General features: G+C 43.3%; 1 protein-coding gene across 4 annotated transcripts in view; it reads right to left on the reverse strand.

Moving 5' to 3' along the window:
* The window catches only part of prdm11 (PR domain containing 11), a 159,628-nt gene that overhangs the window by 134,597 nt on the left and 2,015 nt on the right, over nucleotides 1-23,016 (reverse strand). For 3 of the 4 annotated variants that reach the window (XM_078548857.1, XM_078548854.1, XM_078548856.1), the window contains exons 2-4: nucleotides 18,570-18,690; nucleotides 13,213-13,325; nucleotides 12,586-12,848 (exon numbers count right to left, since the gene is read on the reverse strand). In XM_078548857.1, coding sequence (XP_078404983.1) covers nucleotides 12,586-12,848; nucleotides 13,213-13,325; nucleotides 18,570-18,685 — 492 coding nt within the window. In that variant the 5' untranslated portion in view covers nucleotides 18,686-18,690. Of the gene's footprint in view, nucleotides 1-12,585; nucleotides 12,849-13,212; nucleotides 13,326-13,506; nucleotides 13,590-18,569; nucleotides 18,691-23,016 lie in introns of those variants that run through there. The other variant, XM_078548855.1, reaches the window with a different exon arrangement.

The following is a 23,016-nucleotide window of genomic DNA, read 5'->3' on the forward strand; positions in this document are numbered from 1 at the left end:
AGCTCTTTTCAACTGGCATGGGCCCGGGGGACTGAATGGCCTTCTTTTGTGCCAAAACTCTTTTGATGTTTCTACATTAACAGTTGTCACAAACTCTGTTCCCTTGCCACCAACACCATCCCGGTCCCTGGCAACTGTCTGAGGCTGAACAAGACTGTTTGCAACCTTATGATATAGTTGAGCCGATGATGAGCTTCCTACCACACATCTGCGACATCACTAGGGCTGACTTTATTATTGCAGGATGGAGGAAATTACAGATATATGAAGGGGCAAAGCCATTGAGGGATTTGAAAACAAGGAAACAACCACATATTTGCACCATCACTAGGACTGCCTTTATCCACCACCGTAACATCACCCAACTCCACTCTTGCTTCAGCTCAACTGATGAAATCCTCATTATGGACTTTGTTACCTCTAGACTTGTTTATTCCAATGTACTCCTGGATGATCTCCCACATCCTACCCTCTACAAACTTGAGGTCATTCAAAAATCTGCTGCACATATCCTAACTTGCACTATGTCCCGCTCACCAATCTTTCCTACGCTCAGTGCCTACATCGGCTTCCAGTTAAGCATTGTCTCAATTTTGAAATTCTTTCCTTGTTTTCAAATCCCTCCATGGCTTTGTCCCTCCATATTTCTATAATTTCCTCCATCCTGCAATCAGAGATCGGTGCTCTCTGCCAATTCTGGCCTCATGTACATTCCCAATTTTAATTGCTCCACCATTGATAGCCATGCTGTCAGCTGCCAACGCCCTAAGCTCTGGAACTCCCTCCTTAAATCTCTCCACTTCTGTACCTTTCTTTCCTCCTTTAGGGCGCTCCTTAAAACTTACCTCTTTTGGTCATCTGGCCTAATACTTCCTTTTGGGGTTTGTGTCAAATTTTGTGAGATGGTGCTCCTGTAAAGCTCATTGGTGCATTTATTACATTAAAGATGCCATATCAATGCAAGTTCAATCATCGTTATTAGAGCTTTTTGAAGATGTAACTAGTAGGGTATATAAAGGAAAGCCAGCAGATGTGATATATTTGAATTTCCAATAGGCATTTGATAAGGTGACACATAAAAGCTTAATACGCAAGAAAGGACTCAGGGAGTTGGGGTATTCATGGAGTATTAGCATGGATTAGCATAGTTAACGGACAGGAACCATAGAAATAAACAGGGTGTAAAATGGCCTAGATTTTAAATTTTATTTTCGTAGGATTTAGTGTGCTTCCTTCACTTGGCCATTTTGTACTAACCTGAACAGAGAAGAAGCCATGTTGATGCTGCTAACCTTTTTCAACAAGCTAACAACATAAAACTATGAAGTAGTCACCGACTAGCAACACTTGATTTTATTAGAAGTATCTCAATTACCCTGTGATTGAAGGATAAGTATCAAATAAGTCAGATTTCTGTATTTTTCCATTAACACCCCTATGTAAGGATTAAAAGCATTGTCACAGAGACTGGGAAAGAATGAGCCTGACCTTTTCATGGGACCCTCCCATATCAAGAACACACTGGCCTTGACTGGCTCAGTCTTAGCTTGATGGATGGGTCGCCTGTAAGCAATTAGGATAAGGGACACAGCTTGAAGCAAGCCATTGTCTTAAGTTTAAGGCAGTTTGCGCAATTAGCTAGAACCTACAGAATTAACCCTTACAACATTATTGACCAATTAGCCATTTCCAGCAACATGGGCTAAAATGGTGTAACATTATTTTTAGGTACAAAAGAGTGTTGCAGGATCCATCTTCTTGCATACACCAAGTGAAGGAAAGTTTAGATCTTCAGGGACAGAGGTCAGAATTCCTGTCAGCATGGAGATTGTGATTGTGGTACTAGGTCAGGGGCAGAGGCAAGATTCCTGTCAGCAAGGATGCTAGGAAGGTGGAATGTCCTTCGGAGGCAGATACGAATATATGTCAAAAGGTTGAGGTTGTTATTCATTTTTTCTGGGTTGGCCAGTTCATCAAGTAAGTTGATTGATTAATTAATGATTGTTTGGAAAGTGTATTGTTGTTTTATCTTGCTTGTGTTCAATAACTTTTATTATTTGCTAATTCAGTGTCTGAGTCTTTGCCTGATGGTTATATCTATGTTGAACTAATCAGTTTAAAGAGTTCACTGGGGGTCAAGTCATTAGGCTGCATGCAACTAGATTAAGTCAAGTTTAAAATTACTATATACCCTTTTGAAAACATACATAGTGACGACCATGAAGGGACAGAAATAAAAGGCTAAGACACCCGAGTTGTGTAGGTATCAAAGATGTAAGGTAGACCCAGGATAGTCATGGATCCTGCATCCTTACCGTACTGGCTCAGTAAAGACTTCCGTGCATAATAGGTCTACTTTGGTGCCTATCCAGCAGAAGTAGCTGCAATGCAGTCACTTCTACAGTTTCAAGGGGAGAACTAATCCTGGATTTGCCCCCATACCTAGGAAGAGAACACTACTGGGAAGAGACGTCAGATTGAGAATGGCCAGTTCTACCTCCACTGGTAGGATGGAGTGCTGAAGAGATTGACTTTCTCTCTGAGCCACCTGTGCAGCCCCTCTAGCTCCCGTAGCCCCTCCAGCCATGTATGCCACCCTGCCTCTGAGAAAACATTAGCTCCCATCTCAGTAGTACCTCAAGATGAAGCAATAAGTGAGAAAGAACTGGCTGCTCCTTCTTCTCAAGCCAATGCGCAAACTTGTGTCAGGGAGCTAGGAACAATCAATCACAACCTTGAAGTGAATAGGCGGTGTGGATACATGAGGTAGGGTCGCTCAGAATTAGAAAATAAAGATTTTAAAAAGACTTGGAGAGAGAATGGCTAAGTTGCAAAACAGCCTGTTTGTATTTGTGTATGCATGTGATTTGTAAGGTCTTTAACCCTTTGTTGTCTGTTTTTTTTAAAAATGTTGAACGCATAAGCTTTTTACTAATTCTATGTAGATCTCTAAATACGTGTATGTCTTCATGGAAACTATGAATGTGATTGTTGAGTTAGTCAAAACATGGAAAATGAGTTACATCAACATTTTTAATTTAGAATGAGTGTTGCCCTTTTAAGATCTAGTCTGAACCTTGAGGTGTCTGGCAGAAATCCAGTTGGAAATTATTCAAAACATTCCAGCTGTTGCAGGTTTTATTTAATTTGGAATATGTGCAATTTTAAAGTTAAATTGGGAGCTTTAAGGTTAATGAACCTATTAAGCTATAAACTAGAAGTCTCACAAGTGGCCACAGTGAAACTGTTAGTTATAATGTTGAGGTATAGATGGGAGTCTTTAATTCTAGATAAAAGATATACACATAAAATGCTTGGCAGCTTTAAGTTCTAAATGTTCGATTGTGTGAATTGGAAATTGATTCTGGTTAATGCTTGTACCAGAAAAGGTACATTTTGAAGAAAAAACTCTTACATTAAGCTAAAAAAGGCTTTGGGAACAAGCAATGTTTAATCTCAGGGGCAAAATGCTTTTTTTTAGATTTAATTTCAGTAAAGATTCATTCTTTTTTGCTGTGTTGTGTTTAATTCCCAGGGACAGATTTGTAGGAATTAGAACAGGAGGGAAAAGTACAAAATTTAAGAAAACAAGAGTTTAAAAACGGTGTCTAGATTTTGGTTTGTTTGATAGTCTTTTTTTAAAATCACATAAGGTGATTCAACTCCCTGCATCTAAGAATGTTTTGCTCCACCCTTGAAGCTCTACAGAGAAGTTAACCCTATCAGCTGACAGCTGATTTTTGTTTTAAATGAACACAGCTTTTGTATTTTTAAATATAACTTTTTATATTGGACATTATTTCTTTTTAAGTTTCTTGACAGCTATGATTGAACATACTGATTGACTTATTAGGCTTCCAAACACAACCACAATGGGCTTTTTGTTTCTTCTTAAAAAAAACAGGTAACAGTGGATTCCAGCTCAATGTAAAGAACGAGATTTGAAAAAAAAACTAAAAAAAAACACACTTCTGGATTGGCCATCCATTTGAAAGTGTGAAGTCTGCAAGGTTTCATTGATAAGTATACTTTACCTTTATTTCCTCTTATTAGTTAGTTGATAAGTTTTAGTTCATTAAGTAAGTTGATTAGTTTATGGTTGTTTGACAAGGGTATTGATGTTTTATATTGCTTGTGTTCATTAAACTTTGGTATTATTTGCTAATTCAGTGTCTGAGTCTTTGCCTGATGGTCTATCTCTGTCAAATTAAATCAGTTTAAAGGGTTAATTTGGGATCCAGTAATTAGACTGCATGCAACTAAATTAAGTCGTTTAAATTTATTTTATACCCTTTTAAAACATACAGAGGCACTTTCAAGTTGGCAGGCTGTAACTAGTGGAGTGCCTCCAGGATCAGAGCTGGGGCCTCAGCTATTAATAGATACATTACAGCCCGTCTCTTTGTCTAAGTTTCCTGATAGTACAAAGCTAGGCAGAAATCCAAACTGTGAGGAAGACACAATGAGGCAAGAAATCTGGAAAGGTTTGGTGAGTTGGCAACAAGGTGGTATTTGATGTATGATGTGGGGAATGTGAGGTTATTCACTTCGGTAGTAAAAATAGAAAAGCAGAATATTTTTATAAGGTGTGAAACTTTTAAATGTTTATGTTCTGAGAGACATGGGTGTACTCGTACAAGGAACAAAAAAAGTTAGCATGCAGGAACAACAAGCAATTAGGAAGGCCTTTATTGCGAGAGTACTGGAGTACAAGAACAAGGAAGTCATGCTACAGTTGTACAGTGCTTTGGCGAGAGCATACCTGTACTGTTTTGGTCTCCATGTCTAAGGAAGGATATCTTTGTCCTGGAGGTGGTACAGTGAAGGTTCACTAGATTGATTCCTGGGATGGGAGAGGTGTCCTATGATGAGAAGCTGACTAAATTGGGCCTATACTCTCTGAAGTTAAGCAGGATGAGACGATTTCATTGAAACATACAAGATTCTGAAGGAGCTTGAAAGGGTAAACACAGAGATAAAAACAAAAAGCTACTGCGGATGCTGGAAATCCAAAACAAAAACAGAATTACCTGGAAAAACTCAGCAGGTCTGGCAGCATCGGTGGAGAAGAAAAGAGTCGACGTTTCGAGTCCACATGACCCTTCAACAGAACTGAAGTATAGTTAGAAGAGGGGTGAAATATAAGCTGGTTTAAGGTGGGGGGCGGGGGGAGAGAAGTTGAGGGTGGGGTGGTTGTAGGGACAAGCAAGCAGTGATAGGAGCAGATAATCAAAAGATGTCACAGACAAAAGGATCAAAGAGGTGTTGAAGGTGCCATGCGCCGCCATATGAACACACTCGACCTCTCCCTCCAGCAGCACCGCCGCACCCTTTTTCAAAGCTGCGCGTGCCTCCAGTTTCATTTTATTCTTCGCCTCATCCGACGCCTCAACAAGAAACTTTTTCTCTTTCTCTCAAGTGCTAAGGAACGCAAGCTCCAACAACTCATCGACACCAACACCCATCTGGGACCCTCCACCCCTGCTTGTCCCTCCGTCCCCACCCCATCTTCCAATCCCAGCCCCAGCCGCATATTCACTATACCCCCTGACCTTCCCCTCTCCGATGCTGAACATTCAGTGCTCAGCAAAGGACTTAGTTTCATACCCTTACGCCCTCATCTCAATGAATTTCGGGCTCGGCACGATGCTGAACTCTTCTTCCACCGTCTTCGTCTCCGTGCTCACTTCTTTGGGCAGGAGTCCTCTCCCCGTTCAACGGATCCTTTTACCTCCAATATTCTCCCTCCACCTGGACCCCTCCCTCTGGATTCTTACCTTCTCTTGATCTTTTCATTGAGAACTGTCGGCGTGACATTAGCCATCTCAATTTCTCTGCTCCTCTCACCCATTCTAATCTGTCTCTCTCTGAACTTACTGCACTCCGTTCTCTCAGGTCCAACTCCAACATTGTCATCAAACCCGCTGACAAAGGTGGCGCTATTGTTGTCTGGCGCACTGACCTCTACCTCGCGGAGGCTGAGCGTCAACTCGCAGACACTTCCTCCTACCTCTCCCTGGACCATGACCCCACCACGGAACATCAAGCCATTGTTTCCAGGACTGTCACTGACCTCATCTCCTCTGGAGATCTTCCTCCCACAGCTTCCAACCTGATAGTCACCCAACCTCGGACGGCCCGCTTCTACCTCCTACCCAAAATCCACAACCAGAACTGTCCTGGCAGGCCGATCGTGTCAGCCTGTTCCTGCCCCACGGAACTCATTTCTCGTTATCTTGACTCCCTTCTCTCTCCCCTTGTCCAGTCCCTTCACACCTACATCCGTGATTCCTCTGACACCTTACGTCACATGAACAATTTCCAGTTCCCTGGCCCCAACCGCTTCCTCTTCATCATGGATGTCCAATCCCTCTACACCTCCATCCCCCACCATGATGGTCTGAGGGCCCTTAGCTTCTTCCTTGAACAGAGGCCCGAACAATCCCCATCCACCACTACTCTCCTCCGTCTGGCTGAACTTGTTCTCACACTGAACAATTTCTCCTTTAACTCTTCTCACTTCCTCCAAATAAAAGGTGTGGCTATGGGTACCCGCATGGGCCCCAGCTATGCCTGTCTCTTTATGGGGTATGTGGAACATTCCTTGTTCCAGTCCTACTCCGGCCCCCTCCCACAACTCTTTCTCCGGTACATCGATGATTACTTCGGTGCTGTTTCATGCTCTCATCGGGACCTGGAAAAATTTATTAATTTTGCTTCCAATCTCCACCCCTCCATCATTTTCACATGGTCCATCTCTGACAGTTCTCTTCCCTTCCCTGACCTCTCTGTCTCAATTTCTGATGATAGACTGTCCACCAATATCCATTACAAGCCTACCGACTCCCACAGCTACCTCGACTACAGCTCCTCACACCCCGCTTCCTGTAAGGACTCCATCCCATTCTCTCAGTTCCTTCGCCTCCGTCGCATCTGTTCTGATGACGCTACCTTCAAAAACAGTTCCTCTGACATGTCCTTTTTCTTCCTTAACCGAGGTTTTCCACCCACGGTCGTTGACAGGGCCCTCAACCGTGTCCGCCACATCTCCCGCGCATCCGCCCTCACGCCTTCTCCTCCCTCCCAGAAACATGATAGGGTCCCCCTTGTCCTCACTTATCACCCCACCAGCCTCCGCATTCAAAGGATCATTTTCCGCCAACTCCAGCATGATGCCACCACCAAACACATCTTCCCTTCACCCCCCTGGCAGCATTCCGTAGGGATCGTTCCCTCCGGGACACCCTGGTCCACTCCTCCATCACCCCCTACTCCTTAATCCCCACCTATGACACCTCCCCATGCCCATGCAGAAGATGCAACACCTGCCCCTTCACTTCCTCTCTCCTCACCATCCAAGGAGCCCAAACACTCCTTTCAAGTGAAGCAGCATTTCACTTGCATTTCCCCTAACTTAGTCTACTGCATTCGTTGCTCCCAATGTGGTCTCCTCTACATTGGAGAGACCAAACGCAAACTGGGCGACCGCTTTGCAGTACACCTGCGGTCTGTCCGCAAGAAAGACCCAAACCTCCCTGTCGCTTGCCATTTTAACACTCCACCCTGCTCTCTTGCCCACATGTCTGTCCTTGGCTTGCTGCATTGTTCCAGTGAAGCCCAACGCAAACTGGAGGAACAGCACCTCATCTTCCGACTAGGCACTTTACAGCCTTCCGGGCTGAATGTTGAATTCAACAACTTTAGATCTTAAACTCCCCCTCCCCCCCATCCCCACCCCGTTTCTTCCCCCTCCCTTTTGTTTTTTTTTCAATAATTTATATAGATTTTTCTTTTCCCACCTATTTCCATTATTTTTAAATCTACAACTAATACCTTGTCAGTCTTTCCACCCCACCCCCACTAGAGCTGTACCTTGAGTGCCCTGCCATCCATTCTTAATTAGCACTTTTCTTAGATAATATCACCACCTTCAACACCTCTTTGATCCTTTTGTCTGTGACATTTTTTGATTATCTGCTCCTATCACTGCTTGCTTGTCCCTACAACCACCCCACCCTCAACTTCTCTCCCCCCGCCCCCCACCTTAAACCAGCTTATATTTCACCCCTCTTCTAACTATACTTCAGTTCTGTTGAAGGATCATGTGGACTCGAAACGTCGACTCTTTTCTTCTCCACCGATGCTGCCAGACCTGCTGAGTTTTTCCAGGTAATTCTGTTTTTGTTTCGGGTAAACACACAGGTTGTTTCCCCAGCTGGGGACTCTAGAACATGGGGGCACTATGTCAAGATTAGAGGTCGATCATTTAGGACTGAAATGAGGAGAAACTTCTTGACTCAGAGGGTTGTGAATCTTAGGAATTCACTACCCCAGAGGTTGCGGATGCTCCATCACTGAATAAATTCAAGGCTTGAGATAGGCAGATTTTTGAACCTCATGGAATCAAGGGTAAGCAGGAAAGTGAGTTGAGGCAGCAGATCGGCCATGATCGTACTGAATGGTGGAGCAGGTTTGAGGGGCCATTTGGTCTATTTCTGTTCTTATTTCTTATGTTCTATTCACCCATCTGCAGCCTAGCTCTAAGGTTATCGCCCTGTGTTCTGAAATCTTCCACCAGAGGAAATAGCTTCTCTCGATCTACCCTATCAACTCCTTTGACACCTTAAACGTCAATTAGATCACCCTTTAGTCCTATTTATTCAAGTAATACAAGCCTTGTCTATGCCCTTGTTCTTCAAGATGGTAGCAGTCATGGGTTTGGAAGGTGTTGTCTGAAAAGCCTTGGTGAGTTGCAGCAGTGTATCTTGTAAATGGTAAACACTGCCGCCAATGTTTGTTGGTGGTGGAGGGAGTAAATGTTTGTGGATGGGGTGCCAATCAAGCAGGGTGCTTTGTCCTGGATGGTGTCAAGCTTCTTGAGTACTGTTGGAGCTGTACTCATCCAGGCAAGTGGAGAGTATTCCATCACACTCCTGACTTATGCCTTGTAGATGGTGGTCAAGCTTTGGGAAGTCAGGAGGTGAGTTACTCACCGCAGGATTCCTAGCCTCTGACCTGCTCTTGTTGCCAGTATTTATGTGGCTAGCCAGTTCAGTTTCTGGTCAATGGTAACCCCCAGAATGTTGATAAGGGGGAATTCAACGATGGTAATGCCATTGAATGTCAAGGAGTGATGGTTAGATTCTCTCTTGTTGGAGATGGTCATTGCCTGGCACTTGAGTGGCACAAATATTACTTGCCACTTGTCAATCCAAGCCTGGATATTGTCCAGGTTTTGCAGCATTTGGACATGGACTGCTTCGGTATTTGAGGAGTCGTGAATAGTGCTAAACATTGTGCAATCATCAGCGAACATCCTCACCTCTGACTTTATGATGCAAGGAAGGTCATTGATGAAGCAGCTGAAGGTGGTTGGGCATAGAACAGTATCCTGAGGAACTCTGCAGTGATGTCCTGGCACTGAGATGATTGACCTCCAACAACACAACCATCTTCCTTTGTGCTAGGTATGGCTCCAACCAGCTGAGAGTTTTCCCCCTGATCCCCATGACTCCAGTTTTGCTAGGGCTCCTTGATGCCACAAATGTTGCCTTGATGTCAAGGACAGTCTCTCTCACCTCACCTCTGGAGTTCAGCTCTTTTGTCCATGTTTGAACCAAGGCTGTAATGAGGTCAGGAGCTGAGTGATCCTGGTGGAACCCAAACTGAACATCAGTGAGCAGGTTATTGCTAAGCAAGTACCGCTTGATAGAACTGTTGATGACCCCTTCCATCACTTTACTGATGATCGAGAGTAGATTGATGGGGCGGCAATTGGTCGGCTTGGATTTGTCCCGCTTTTTATGCACAGGTCATACCTGGACAATTTTCCATATTGCCAGGTAGATGCCTGTGTTGTAGCTGTACTGGAACAGCTTGGCTAGGGACCAGTTCTGGAGCACAAGTCTTCAGTACTATTGCAGGAATATTGTCAGGGCCCATTGCCTTTGCAGTGCCCAACACCTTTGCAGTGTCCAGTGCCTTTAGCCGTTATTTGATATCACGTGGAATGAATCGAATTGGCTGAAGACTGGCATCTGAAATGCTGGGCACCTCTGGAGGAGGCCAAAATGGTTCATCCACTCGGCACTTCTGGCTGAAGATTGTAGCAAATGCTTCAGCCTGTCTTTTGCACTGATGTGCTGGGCTCTCCCATGATTGAGAATGGGGACGTTTGTGGAGCCTCCTCTTCCAGCGAGTTGCTTAATTATCCACCACCATTCAGGACTGGATGTGGCAAGACTGCAGAGCTTAGATCTGATCCGTTGGTTGTGGGGTCACTTAGCTGTGTCTAATACTTGCAGATTATTCTGTTCGCCATGCAAGTGGTCCTGAGGTGTTGCTTCACCAGGTTGGCACCTTATTTTTAGTTATGCCTGGTGCTGCTCCTGGCATACCCTCCTCCAATCTTCATTGAACCAGGGTTGATCCCCTGGCTTGGTGGTAATGGTAGAGTGGGAGTTATGCCAGGCCATGAGCTTACAGATTGTGGTTGAGTACAATTCTGCAGCTGCTGATGGCCCAGAGCCTTATGGATGCCCAGTCTTGAGTTGCTGGATCTGTTCGAAATCTATCCCATTTAGCACAGTGGTAGTGCCACACAACACGATAGAGAGTATCCTCAATGTGAAGGAGGAACTTCATCTCCACAAGGACCGTGTGCTGGTCACTCCTACTGATACTGTCATGGACAGATGCATCTGCGACAGGCAGGTTGGTGAAGATGAGCTCAAGTATGATTTTCCCTCTTGTTGGTTCCTTCACCACCTGCCGCAGACTCAGTCTGTGTCCTTTAGGACTTGGCCAGCTCAGTCTGTAGTGGTGCTACCAAGCCACACTTGGTGATGGGCATTGAAGTACCCCACCCAGAATACATTCAGCACCCTTGCCACCCGCAGTGCTTCCTCCAAGTGGTGTTCAACATTGAGGAGTACTGATCCATCAACAGAGTGGCGGGGGAGGGAGGAGGCACTGTACATGGCAATCAGCACAAGGTCCACTTGCCCATATTTGACCTGATGCCATGAGACTTCAGGGTGTCCGGAGTCGATTTTGAGGACTCCCAAGGCAACTCCCTTCTGACTGTACATCACTGTGCCACCACCTCTGCTGGGTCTGTCCTGCCAGTGGAACAGGACATAACCAGGGATGGTGATGTCTGGGACATTATCAACAGCAAACCTAAATAAGCGGCTCTATTCCTTCATTCAAGCAATTTGAATAGATAATGAAAAGCTGAGACCCAAGTACAGATCCCTGGAGGACATGACTAGTCACATCCTGCAAATTACAGTACATACCTATTATCCACACTCTTTGCCTCATGTCTCCTAATCAATTTCCCATCCAAGCCAATAGATTCCCTCCAATTCCATGTGCTCTTATTTTTGTTAGCAGTCTCCTATGTGACGTTACAACTTGCCACTCCCTTTTCTACCATGTTTATTACCTCCTTAAAAAATCCAACTACATTTGTAGACTTGACTTGCCTTTATAAGTTCATGCGCTGTCTGGACAGTTCAAATGTTCAGTCATTCAGTGTGATGCGCTATTGTGTTATGGGGAACCATTTGTGTTCGTAAATATAACCTTCCTTTGATTCCACTCCACACAGGACTGTCTAATCTTCATACTTCCTGATTTATTTTGTGTCCCCAAACAGTAGGGCTTTTGCTCTGGACATTTTTTACTTTTCTTTGTGACGATGGTACTCTATTTTCCCTATTTTATTTGACAATTATTTTTTTCTCTTCAAGACCATATCCTTCCTATCCATCATCAGCATTTTGTCCACATTCTTCCTCCATATGCACCCAAATTGCCCCATTAATTCCATTTGCATCTGTATCTCTTCTGCTCCACATCTGCCTAAATTCCACCTCTTTCCTGCTCCAGGTGCACTTCAGTCTCTGCCGCCTTTCTTTTATGCACCCAATCCCCCTCTTGCCTACTAAGCATGTTTCCTTTAAATAATAGGGAATTCAGAAGAAACTTATTTATCCAAAAAGTGGTGAGAATGTGGAACTCGCTGCCACAGGAAGTGGTTGGAGCAAATAGTGTAGATTAATTTAAGGGAAAGCTAGACAAGCATACGAGGGAAAACAGAGGAGGCTCAAATGGAGCATAAACGCTGACATGGATTGATTGGGCCAAATAGCCTGTTTCAGTACTGTGTATCCTATGTAATATTTATCCTTTTTTTTCCTCTCTCAGTAGATGATATGCAGTGAATGCTGAGGTACAATTATTCCAGCCTCTTCTGCAGCCCGGGAGCAGTCCATCACCCATAAGGGTAAATTTTACAAGGCATGAGACTTCAGGGTGTCTCTCATTCAATGGGAACACAGATCAGAAAGGTCAGAGTGCCCAATTCGCAATGTTCCAATCTCTGTGTTCTACATTCCCATCAAGCAAGGCTCTACATTAGGTACCTCACCTCATAAAATGTACCTATAATGTTATCCTTATTCTGGTCTAAAGGCAATGTTCAACTGCCAAAGCCATGTGCCCCTCACCTTACTGTAGTACTGCACCATCACACACTATAAAGTGCACACGTTCTCTTTAAGTAAAGAAAGCACATACCAGCCAGGAAAAAAACCCAGATGACTTATCGGTTTGGCACACTTCTCCTTCATATGGTCCAAATATCCTTCCCCTTGGAATGGTGGCATCCAAACAACGTACATCAATCTCTCCTCCAGGCTCCTTCACAACTGCTACTCCAGCAGGAACCGTAAGGGCTGCCCTGTCTGGTGTACCTACTGGTATAGGTGTATCATTAACAAATATTGGGCATCCATGGAGAGCACACTCGTCTATGAAATACTCCTGGCAAGTCTCGCAAACTAGGATAAAAACGACAATAGTCAGTTAGATGCACATTCATAGAAGAAAAAAATTTACAGTTAAACCATCTTTTCTAAATCCCATTTGCTCCAAAAAATTCCCTTATTCTAATCTTCCCTTTTTATTCCGAAAAAGTTTATCATGACAACCATCCTTATTTCAACAAACACAAATCATTTTCTAACAAGGGTTCTACCTGGTCTAAACTGAAATTGCAGTCGAGAACCTCACATCTCAAAGCTGAGGTGTGAAGGACTTTACTCAGCAATCACTTTATTCATATTGTACTGGTTAGATTTGTTTCAATGGGATTATATGATTGAACAATTTGACTTATTTCCATAAGATCATAAAGCCACTTACACCAGTAGTCATACTGCTCGGGGGATTCATTCATCATCACTTCTTCACCTTTTACCTTCCCCAGTTCCAGTTCCGTTTCAGTGGGATATACCTGGGTATGGCCTGGCACAATGCTATAAGAGGACAAAGAAAGGAAAGATGAGTTTGAATGAAATTTAAACACCTGAATTCAACCTGACATCAAGAACAAAGATATATGGGCATAGTTTTTGGTTTGTGCAGTGTAAGATTCAGCTGATGTGACAAAAAAATAATGATCTAGAACAGCAGCCATTTTCTATAAAGTAAGTTTACCTAGGTTTCGAACTCTGCTTGGATGTATTCCTGGAGATTTCATCATATGACCTGCCACCAATCACCCCACCCCGTTCCTGTCTCTCCATCGTCAATGTTTTTAGAATGAATAAAAACAAAGTGTTGAAAGGAAACAAAAAAGTACACTTTTTTAATGCTCCTGTGGTTTACTCACAGCAGTGTCTAGGAAATTAATCTTTAATTTCTGGATGATTGGTAATTCCTATGGGAATTTCCTTATCTCACATAGGTGTTCTTGAGGACACTGAGCAGGGACCAGGTGCCTCCTTATGATGGGGGAGGGGAAAGAGCCCATTAAATCATTCTAAGATAATTTGCACAGACTTCCACTAGTCTTCCAGTTACAGGCGATAGGAATAAATCATCAGCCCCTCCACTCATGCAGGAAATATTTACAGCATGGCACCCACCAAACCCCCTAAAGAACCTACATAAAGCTAGCCTGCACTGGTTAAAGCTAACTCATAAAGGAGGTACATTTTGGTTACAGTAGTTGTGAGGGACATGAATCTGACCTGGGAAACACTGAAGAATGGCACAACATGGAAGAGGGTGGACTCCAAAGTTTTTAAACACTTACACTAGAGACATGGGTAGAGGAGGTGGGAACAGAAAGAGACATCATGTATCCACAGGGCCCTAACAGCTCCAAAGATAGCTGTGGAGATCAATGCCAGGGATCCAGCCCTGAGAACCTGAATGCAGTGCTGCATGAAGTTCAATGACCTTACACAAATGGTCGAGGTGGATCAATGAATCTTCATATTCCCTATCTTATCACTGCACTACTATCCTCAGAACTTGCTCAAATCACAAAGTCTCCCATCACTTACCTCCCAACAATCTCTATCGATCAGGATACATACCTAAAACTCACGTTTCACCAAACCTTCACAAACTTAGCACTGCTGCAAATCTCACACCCACATCTCAGCTTGCACATACTACTTGCTATTCAACTATGACAACCACATCACCTAAACGCATTTCATGACACTCACTGACACACTTCCCTCTTCCTTGCAGGACAAGGTGGTGCATAATCAGTGGCAACAGGAGCTAACCGGAGGGTACAGGTGCACCTGCGTGTCCCAGTTTCTGTGGAGGAGGCGGTGCTAGCTATTATTGAGGTGCCCACTGCTGAAGCCGTGACAAAAGCAGGGCTGAAACTATCGAAGATGACAGTATCCTAAAACCTATTCCTTCTTCTCACATACCACCTCCCACTCATCCGACACTCAAATATTCCAATTTAAGCTGCAAATGATGTAGGCATGCATCTCTTGCTGCCTAACCTCCTAAGTCACTTATTATTGTACTTTCTCCTTTCAGATACCAAAAAAGAGCAACGTGGCCAGGTTGTGAACAAACAGCAAGAACACAGTGATGATAAAGACACACTGTCACTTGGTTTCACATTCACAGCCACCAGTTCTAATAATGCACTCGGCATATAGCAAAGATTGGAGGCTGGATCTGCATGTGATGTGATGAGGAACTGGGCATAAGTGGCCTGTAGCCAGGGCAGGAGGCAAGGATAGCACAGGTGGCAGCTTGCTGGAGGTGAGGCTGTATATGAGTTCTGCTGCAGAGGACTCAGATGAGGCCTTTGATGGGGCAGCCTACAGAAGAAGACTGACAAAGAAATGCTTGGTGCAACAAAGCAGCCCAGAACTGCAATTTCACTTACCCTGAACCACCAGCCACCAAAGTCACAGTTGGCAAACAGTCATAGATTATCAGTTTTCTGAAGGTAACAGGCTGGTAACCTGAGCTATTAGCTGCCAGTTATGAACTAATGAACAGCTGCCTGTCCTTTTATTCCTTAATATGTCATCTTGTCCTGCATTTGTTCTCAGATCCTCCAGGGAACATGCACAGTTGGGGTCACTACCTGCTGTCAAGATGGTGCAGTGCCGTCCTCTGGAGAGGATACAAGAGAGCACAAGACAATCATCTTCATGCATGACTCAGACAATAGCACCTTGAATTCGTCAGCCATGGAACAGAAGTCCCTTGCTGCATTGCATTTTGACAGCCTTGGTTTCCTGTTTTCACATTGGGGCTCCTTTCACTTCATTTTTGCTGACATTTCTTTCTCTAGTCTCCCATTCAGTCTTTGTAAAGCCCACATCCTGAGCTTTTCTAAAAGTTTGAAAATATATACCTGCCAACATGGTCACATCTTTAAATGGCCACATCCCTTTAAATTGCAGCTAACGCATGATTTATAGTGCCTCTATCATGCTAGCTCCCTGCATAAAGCTTCACAAGCAGCTACGAATAGTAGTGCCATTGAGCTGACATTGCTAACTGTAGGTACTCAGTTCACTGTAGGCCAGCTCAGTACAAGCAAGTAGACACTCAAGCCTAAATAAACCACAAATTTGACCCCTTAGACCATAATAACAAAACAGGATTAGTGAAAGTGCTTTTCCTATATCTCCTTTATGTGCTCCTCCAAAGCAGTTACCAAGTGGTTATTGCTAGTCGGACATCTGTTCCATTCTGGCAAAGTGGTGGATGAACAACTTCTGCATCACCCCACTGACCACATTGTGAACAATTGCAGAAATAGACTCTCAGTACACCCTCAGCATATGATGCGTATATTACAAAGATCAGCATATGCTTTCACCTTAATGCAGCATCCTTCATTTGAAAGCAAACTCCATGAAGTGTCATTCCTGAAGCAACAAACAGAGCAAGTTGCAATGCCAGGTCTACCAATTCCAGCCTGACTTACTCTATCCACTAATTGTATCCCTTGTTCACACGTGCTGTGTTTCACCCAGTGATCATTCCTCAAACCCATTAAAATTTTCTAAGGTATAATTTCTGGATTGATGCTCCCTTTAGGTGGAGTTAATACAAAGTGCCTTGTGCAAAGTGTGCTTCTGCCTGAGAGAACCTGGCTTCCTTCCATGAGAGTGTAGTCTGTGTTTGAGTGTGCAGCTTCTTATTTTGTAATTATGTCTTTCTGTCAAAAGGCCAGGACAGATGGCACTTTGTTAAATTGTGTTAGATTATTTAACATTTACAGCCTTGCCAAAATAGGGTGTCTCTTGCATAGTTGCTCTATCACAGTATGTCCCTAGATTATTGTAAATACACAATTCAATACTAATATCAGAGTCATCTACGGAAATGCCATAAGAATTTCCATGAAAGTGCATTCAAAATGAAGTTTCAGTAATCTATGAATTGATAATCAGCAATATTGAATTACAGTGATATTACTGAATTGCCATTGTACCTCCATTAATTTAGTCGATAACCCTCTATAATAAACAATTTGCACACTCATTGTCTGTTTAAATGATTCTAATTATGATCCTGAGCTTACTAAACAATTGTAAGTTCATGATTGTCTTCTTCGAGGACTTAGCAAGAAAAGGCCAATTCATTCACTGAGCAGCTTGTGCATATCCTATGGGAAGGTTGCTGGTGTGAATGCTAAACTAATACAAACTATTGATAGTCTCTGCTGTGATAAATATGAAACTATATTTTCTATACATATGCTAGCTAAACTAGTACCATATTAAAGTCCAGGATCTTGCCAGTTCTTCAGCTGTGATGACAGCTATTTAAATGTACACTTTATACGGCCATCTTGGATACATCTTTCAGCCAAATCTAAATACAGACTCATCCATTTTAATCTCCGATTAACATTCTTTGTTTTTATTCAAATTAAGTTTTTATTAAATATTGTAACTATAGTACTAGTGCACAGATCAATGTCTTAGCTTCTGCTTTGCTAGAAATTCAAAATGAATATCTTACCATTGAAGTTGAAACACTTCCTTGATGAGTTCATCACAAGTGCAGCAGATACAGGACAGTATTGATCCTCTTTGCCTTTATGCCTAGTGTATGCTTCATTTGCTTTCTAGTTGCATACCCTTTAGCCCTATCAATGCTAATTTGCCTTCTTCACTCCTTCTATGATAGCCTGATGGGCATCATCATTGAATCACACCTTCCTTTAATACCTTCTGTACTTCGAGAAAAATTCAGTTCAATTACGGGAAAATGCATGTCTTTAAGTGGTTAATATTCTTGATAATTCATTAACAATTGACTCAGAAACATTAATATATATGCATTGTGATCAGCTTATCTGCAGTGTACACACTATACCAAAACAGATCTTGGCAAAAGCACTGTGCTAAAAAAAATCTTTTCACAACAGTGCGATAAAACAGTACAAGAAACTTAATTCTCATTTAAGAAAAATTGAGGTGAAAGACATAAACGTCTTTGTGTTGAAAAGCAAGTATCACATCAAGTAGCATGTTACCAGCAATTCTATTCAGCTTGATCCACTCATCATTAAAACGGCAATAATGTATGCATCACTACTGCTATGCTGTGCACTTCTGCTGAAAATTGTTTCTGAATAAATGTGCTCCTTACTCTGAAGATTCCTATAATCAAACTTTACAGCATATAGTTTTGGTCTCCTTATTTAAGAAGGGATATAATTGCATTAGAAGTAGTTCAGAGAAGGTTCACTCATCTGATTCCTGGGATGTGGGATGAGGGGGTTATCTTATGAAGAAAGGTTGGACATTGAAGTTTAGAAGAATAAGAGGTGATCTTATTGAAACATGCAAGATCCTGGGGGGGGTGCTTGACATAGTGGATGTTGAATGAATGTCACCCCTTTTGGGAGATACTAGAACTAGGAGACACAATTTTAAAATAAGGGATCCCTAATTTAAAATGGAGATGAGGATTTTTTTCTCTGAGGGTTGTGAGTCTGTGGAATTCACTTCCCCAAAGAGTGGTAGAGAAAGGGTCACTGAATATTTTTAAGGCAGAGGTAAATCGATTCTTGACTAACAAAGGAATCAAAGCGTATCAGGGGTAGGCAGAATAGCGGTGTTGAGGCCACAGTCAGATCAGCCATGATCTTACTGAATGGCTAAGCAGGCTTTGGGGCAGAATGGCCTACTCCTGCACCTAATTCGTATATTCGTACATAAAGCGGAAACAACATCAAAATCAGATTGGATGTTTATTTTGTTGCTTACCACTGCCCATACTTTGCTTCCTCTTCAGGCAAAATTTTCTCAATCTTCACCTTCACACCTGCTTGCCTGTGGTCCAATTGGTCTTTGATTTGTTTTGAAGACCAGTTTTCATTCATTTTATCTGCAAAAAATTAAATATGGTTTGAATTGGCTTAAGAAAGCAAAATTTGGATGTATGTATCAAACTGAAAGATATTTATACTAGGAATTGAAAGGTTATTTCTCCTTGCAATGTATCCACTAATAGTATTAAGTGTTGTCAGGAACATACGAACGTACGAACAAAGAGCAGCAGGCCATTCGGCCCCTCAAGCCTGCTCCGCCATTTAATAAGATCATGGCTGATCTGTTAGTAACCTCAAATCTGCATCCAGCCTACTCCCGATAACCTATCACCCCCTTGCTGACCAAGAATTTATCCACCTCTGCCTTAAAAATATTCAAAGACTCTGCTTCCACCATCTTTTCAGGAAGAGAGTTCCAAAGACTCACAACCCTCGGAGGAAAAATTTCACCGCATCTCCGTTTTAAATGGGCGACACCTTATTTTTAAACAGTGACCCCTAGTTCTAGATTCTCCCACAAAAGGAAACATCCTCTCCCCTTCCGCCTTGTCAAGACCCCTCAGGATCTTATGGTTCAATCAAATCGCCTCTTACTCTTCTAAACTCCAGCGGATACAAACCTAGCCTGTGCAACCTTTCCTCATAAGACAACCCACCCATTCCAGGTATTAGTCTAGTAAATCTTCTCTGAAATGCTTCCAATGACATTTACATCCTTCCTTAAATAGGCTGGCCAACATTGTACACAGTACTCCAGATGTGGTCTCACAAGTGTTCTGAATAACTGAAGCATAACCTCCCTACTTTTGTATTCAATTACCCTCGCAAGAAATGATAACATTCTATTAGCTTTCCTAATTACTTGCTTTACCTGCATACAAACCTTCTGTGATTCATGTATTAGGACACCAAGATCCCTCTGCACCTCAGAGCTCTGCAATCTCTCACCATTTAGATAATATGCTTCTCTTTTATTCTTTCTGCCAAGATGGACAGCTACAAATGTTCAAAGCATCCAATCAAGATTTAGCTACTGCCTTTTGCCTAGTCCTAACCCAAGGAGAGGCGAGTTGCAGAAGTTTTGGGAATGAGGCAAGAAAAAATTGAAGGCCAGAGAAAAACAACACTCAAATGTGGTAATGGAAGCATTGGACACATATTAAAAAAATGCCCCATTCATGGCAGAGCAACTTTTAATGTTACTTTAAGGACCCTATGTTAAACAAACAATAAAAGGACCATGTGTGACATCATCCAAAAGCACAGCAGTTTCCATACATACGTTAATGACACCCAGCTCTATCTCATTACCTTGACCCCTCCACTGTCTCTAAATTGTCAGGTTGTTTATCTGACATACAGTAATGGATGAGCAGTAATTTCCACCAATTAGATATTCAGAAGATTGAAGCCATTGTTTTTGGTCCCTGCCACAAACTCCATCCCTCTCCCTCGTAACTGAGGCTCAGCAAGGTTGCTTGCAACAATGGTGTAATATTTAACCTAAGATGGGCTTTTACCACATATCTACGTCATCACTATAACCGCTTATTTCCACCTCCATAACATCATCTGACTCTGCCCCTGCTCCAGCTCACCTGGTGTTGAAACCCACGTCTGTGCCACTCTTACTTCTAAACTTGATTAGAGTCTTAGAGGTCTACAGCACAGAAAACAGCCCTTTGGCCCATCGAGTCTGCACCGGTCAAACAAGTACCTAACTATTCTAATCCCATTTTCCAACGCTAGGCCCATAGCCTTTTATGCTATGGCATCGCAAGTACACATCCAAACACTTCTTAAATTATGAGGAATTTATTCCAATGCACTCCTGGTCAGCCTCCTACGCTCTACCCTCTGCAAACTTAAGATCATTCGCAACTCTGCTATCATGTCCTAACTCGTAAACACCACATGGACTGCAGCATTTCAAGAAGGCGGCTCACCAGCACCTTCTTAAGGGCAATTGGAGATGGGCAACAAATGCTGGCCTAGCCAATGATGCCCACATTCCGTTAAAGAGTAAATAAAATTACTACAGGGAGGAGTTGAGGCAAATACATATGCATTTACAGGATAGCTAGATAAGCATACAACTAGGCATTTACCCGACAATGTGGAAAATTGTCCAGGTATGTCTGTACATAAAAAGCAGGACAAATCCAATCAGGTCAATTACCACTCTATCAGTCTACCCTCAATCATCAGCAAAGCGATGGAACTTGTAATTGACAGTTCTATCAAGTGGCACTTACTCAGCAACAGCCTGCTCGCTGGAGTTCAGTTTGGGTTCTGCCCAATGATCATCTCCAGCAAGTGATATTGGGGTGCACAGAGAACTGGGAGAGAGAGATAGTCTACAGTAGGAAATGATAGAGTAAGAGGGAATAAAATAAGGTCTAAATTAAGTTTACTGTGCATGTATGTGAACGCACAGAATGTGGTAACTAAAGTTGATGAGCTGCAGGGGCAGGTAGCTATGTAGGAATATGATATCATGGCGATAACAAAGACCTGGCTCAAAAAAGAACGTGAGTTCCTCAGGGTAGTGTCCTAGGCCTAACCATCTTCAGCTGCTTCATCAATGACCTTCCTTCCATCATAAGGTCAGAAATGGGGATGTTCACCGATAATTGCACAATGTTCAGCACCATTCGCGACTCCTCAGATACTGAGGCAGTGCATGGCCAAATGCAGCAAGAACTGGACAATATCCAGGTTTGGGCTGACAAGTGGCAAGTAACATTCGCGCCACACAAGCGCCAGGAAACGACCATCTTCAACAAGAGAATCTAACTATCGCCCCTTGACGTTCAATGGCATTACCATCGCTGAATCCCCCACAATCAACATCCTGGAGGTTACCATTGACCAGAAACTGAACTGGGCTAGCCATATAAATACTGCAGATACAAGAGCAGCCAGAGGCTAGGAATCCTGCGGTGAGTAACTCGCCTCCTGACTCCCCAAATTCTGTCGACCATCTACAAGGCACAAGTCAGGAGTGTGATGGAATACTTTCCACTTGCCCTGATGAGTGCAGCTCCAACAACAGCAGCCTGCTTGATTGGCACCCTTTCCACAAAGATTCACTCCCTCCACCACCAACGAACAATGGCAGCAGTGTGTATCATCTACAAGATGCACTGTAGAAACTCACCAAGGCTCTTTAAGCAGTGCCTTCCAAACCCACGACCGTTACCATCTAGAAGGACAAGGGCAGCAGATAGATGGGAACACCACCACCTGTAAGTTCCCCTCCAAGCCACTCACCAACCTGACTTGGGAATATAATGCCATTCCTTCACTGTCACTGGGTCAAAATCCTGAAACTCCCTTCCTAACAGCACTGTGGGTGTACCTACACCATGGGGACTGCAGCACTTCAAGAAGGTAGCTCACCACCATCTTCTCAAGGGCAATTAGGGATGAGTAATAAATGCTGGCCTAGCCAGTGATACCCACATTCTGCAAATGAATAAAAAAAGGACTGGGTCCTAAATATTCCTGGATTCAAGGTACTCAGAAAAGTCAAGGAAGGAAAGAAAGGAGATGGGGTAGCAGTACTGACTACGGTGAACATTACAGAGCTGGAGAGACAGGATGTCCCAGAGGGGTAAAAGACAGAATCTATTTAGTTACAGCTAAGAAACCATTACATTGCTGGATGCATTCTATAAGCCAACATCTAATGGGAAGATATGGAAGAAGGCTGGCATCTGTGATGCTGGGGACCTCCGGAGGAGACCGAGATAGACCATGCACTCGGCACTGGCTGAAGATGGCTGTAAATCCTTCAGCCTTGTATTTTACACTGCTGTGCGGGGCTCCCCCACTGTTGAAAAGCCTCCTCCTCCAGTTGGTTGTTTAATTGTCCACCACCATTCACGGGTGGATGTGGTAGGACTGCAGAGCTTATCTGATCCGTTGGTCGTGGGATCTCTAAGCTCTATCTATCACATGCTGCTTCCACTGTATGGCATGCAAGTAACTTCATCAGGTTGACACCTCATTTTTAGGTCTGCCTGGTGCTGCTCCTGTTATGCCCTCCTGCTATGCCTTCCTGCACTCTTCATTGACTGAGGGTTGATCCCCGGCTTGATGATAATGGTCGAGTGGGGAATATGCCGGGTCAAGAGATTACAGGTTGTGGTTGTATACAATTCTGCTGCTGCTGATGTTCCATAGGACCTCATGGATGCCTAGTTTTGAGTTGCTAGATCTGTTTGAAATTTATCCCATAAAGCACAGTGGTAATGCCACATGACATAATGGAGAGTATCCTCAATGTGAAGGCAGGACTTCATCTCCACAACTACTGTGCGGTGATCACTCCTACCGATACTGTCATGGAAAGATGCATCTGTGGCAGGCAGGTTGGT

The sequence above is a fragment of the Cetorhinus maximus genome, chromosome 9 (genome assembly GCF_964194155.1).
Source record: "Cetorhinus maximus chromosome 9, sCetMax3.hap1.1, whole genome shotgun sequence".
NCBI classification, from domain to species: Eukaryota; Metazoa; Chordata; class Chondrichthyes; order Lamniformes; family Cetorhinidae; genus Cetorhinus; species Cetorhinus maximus.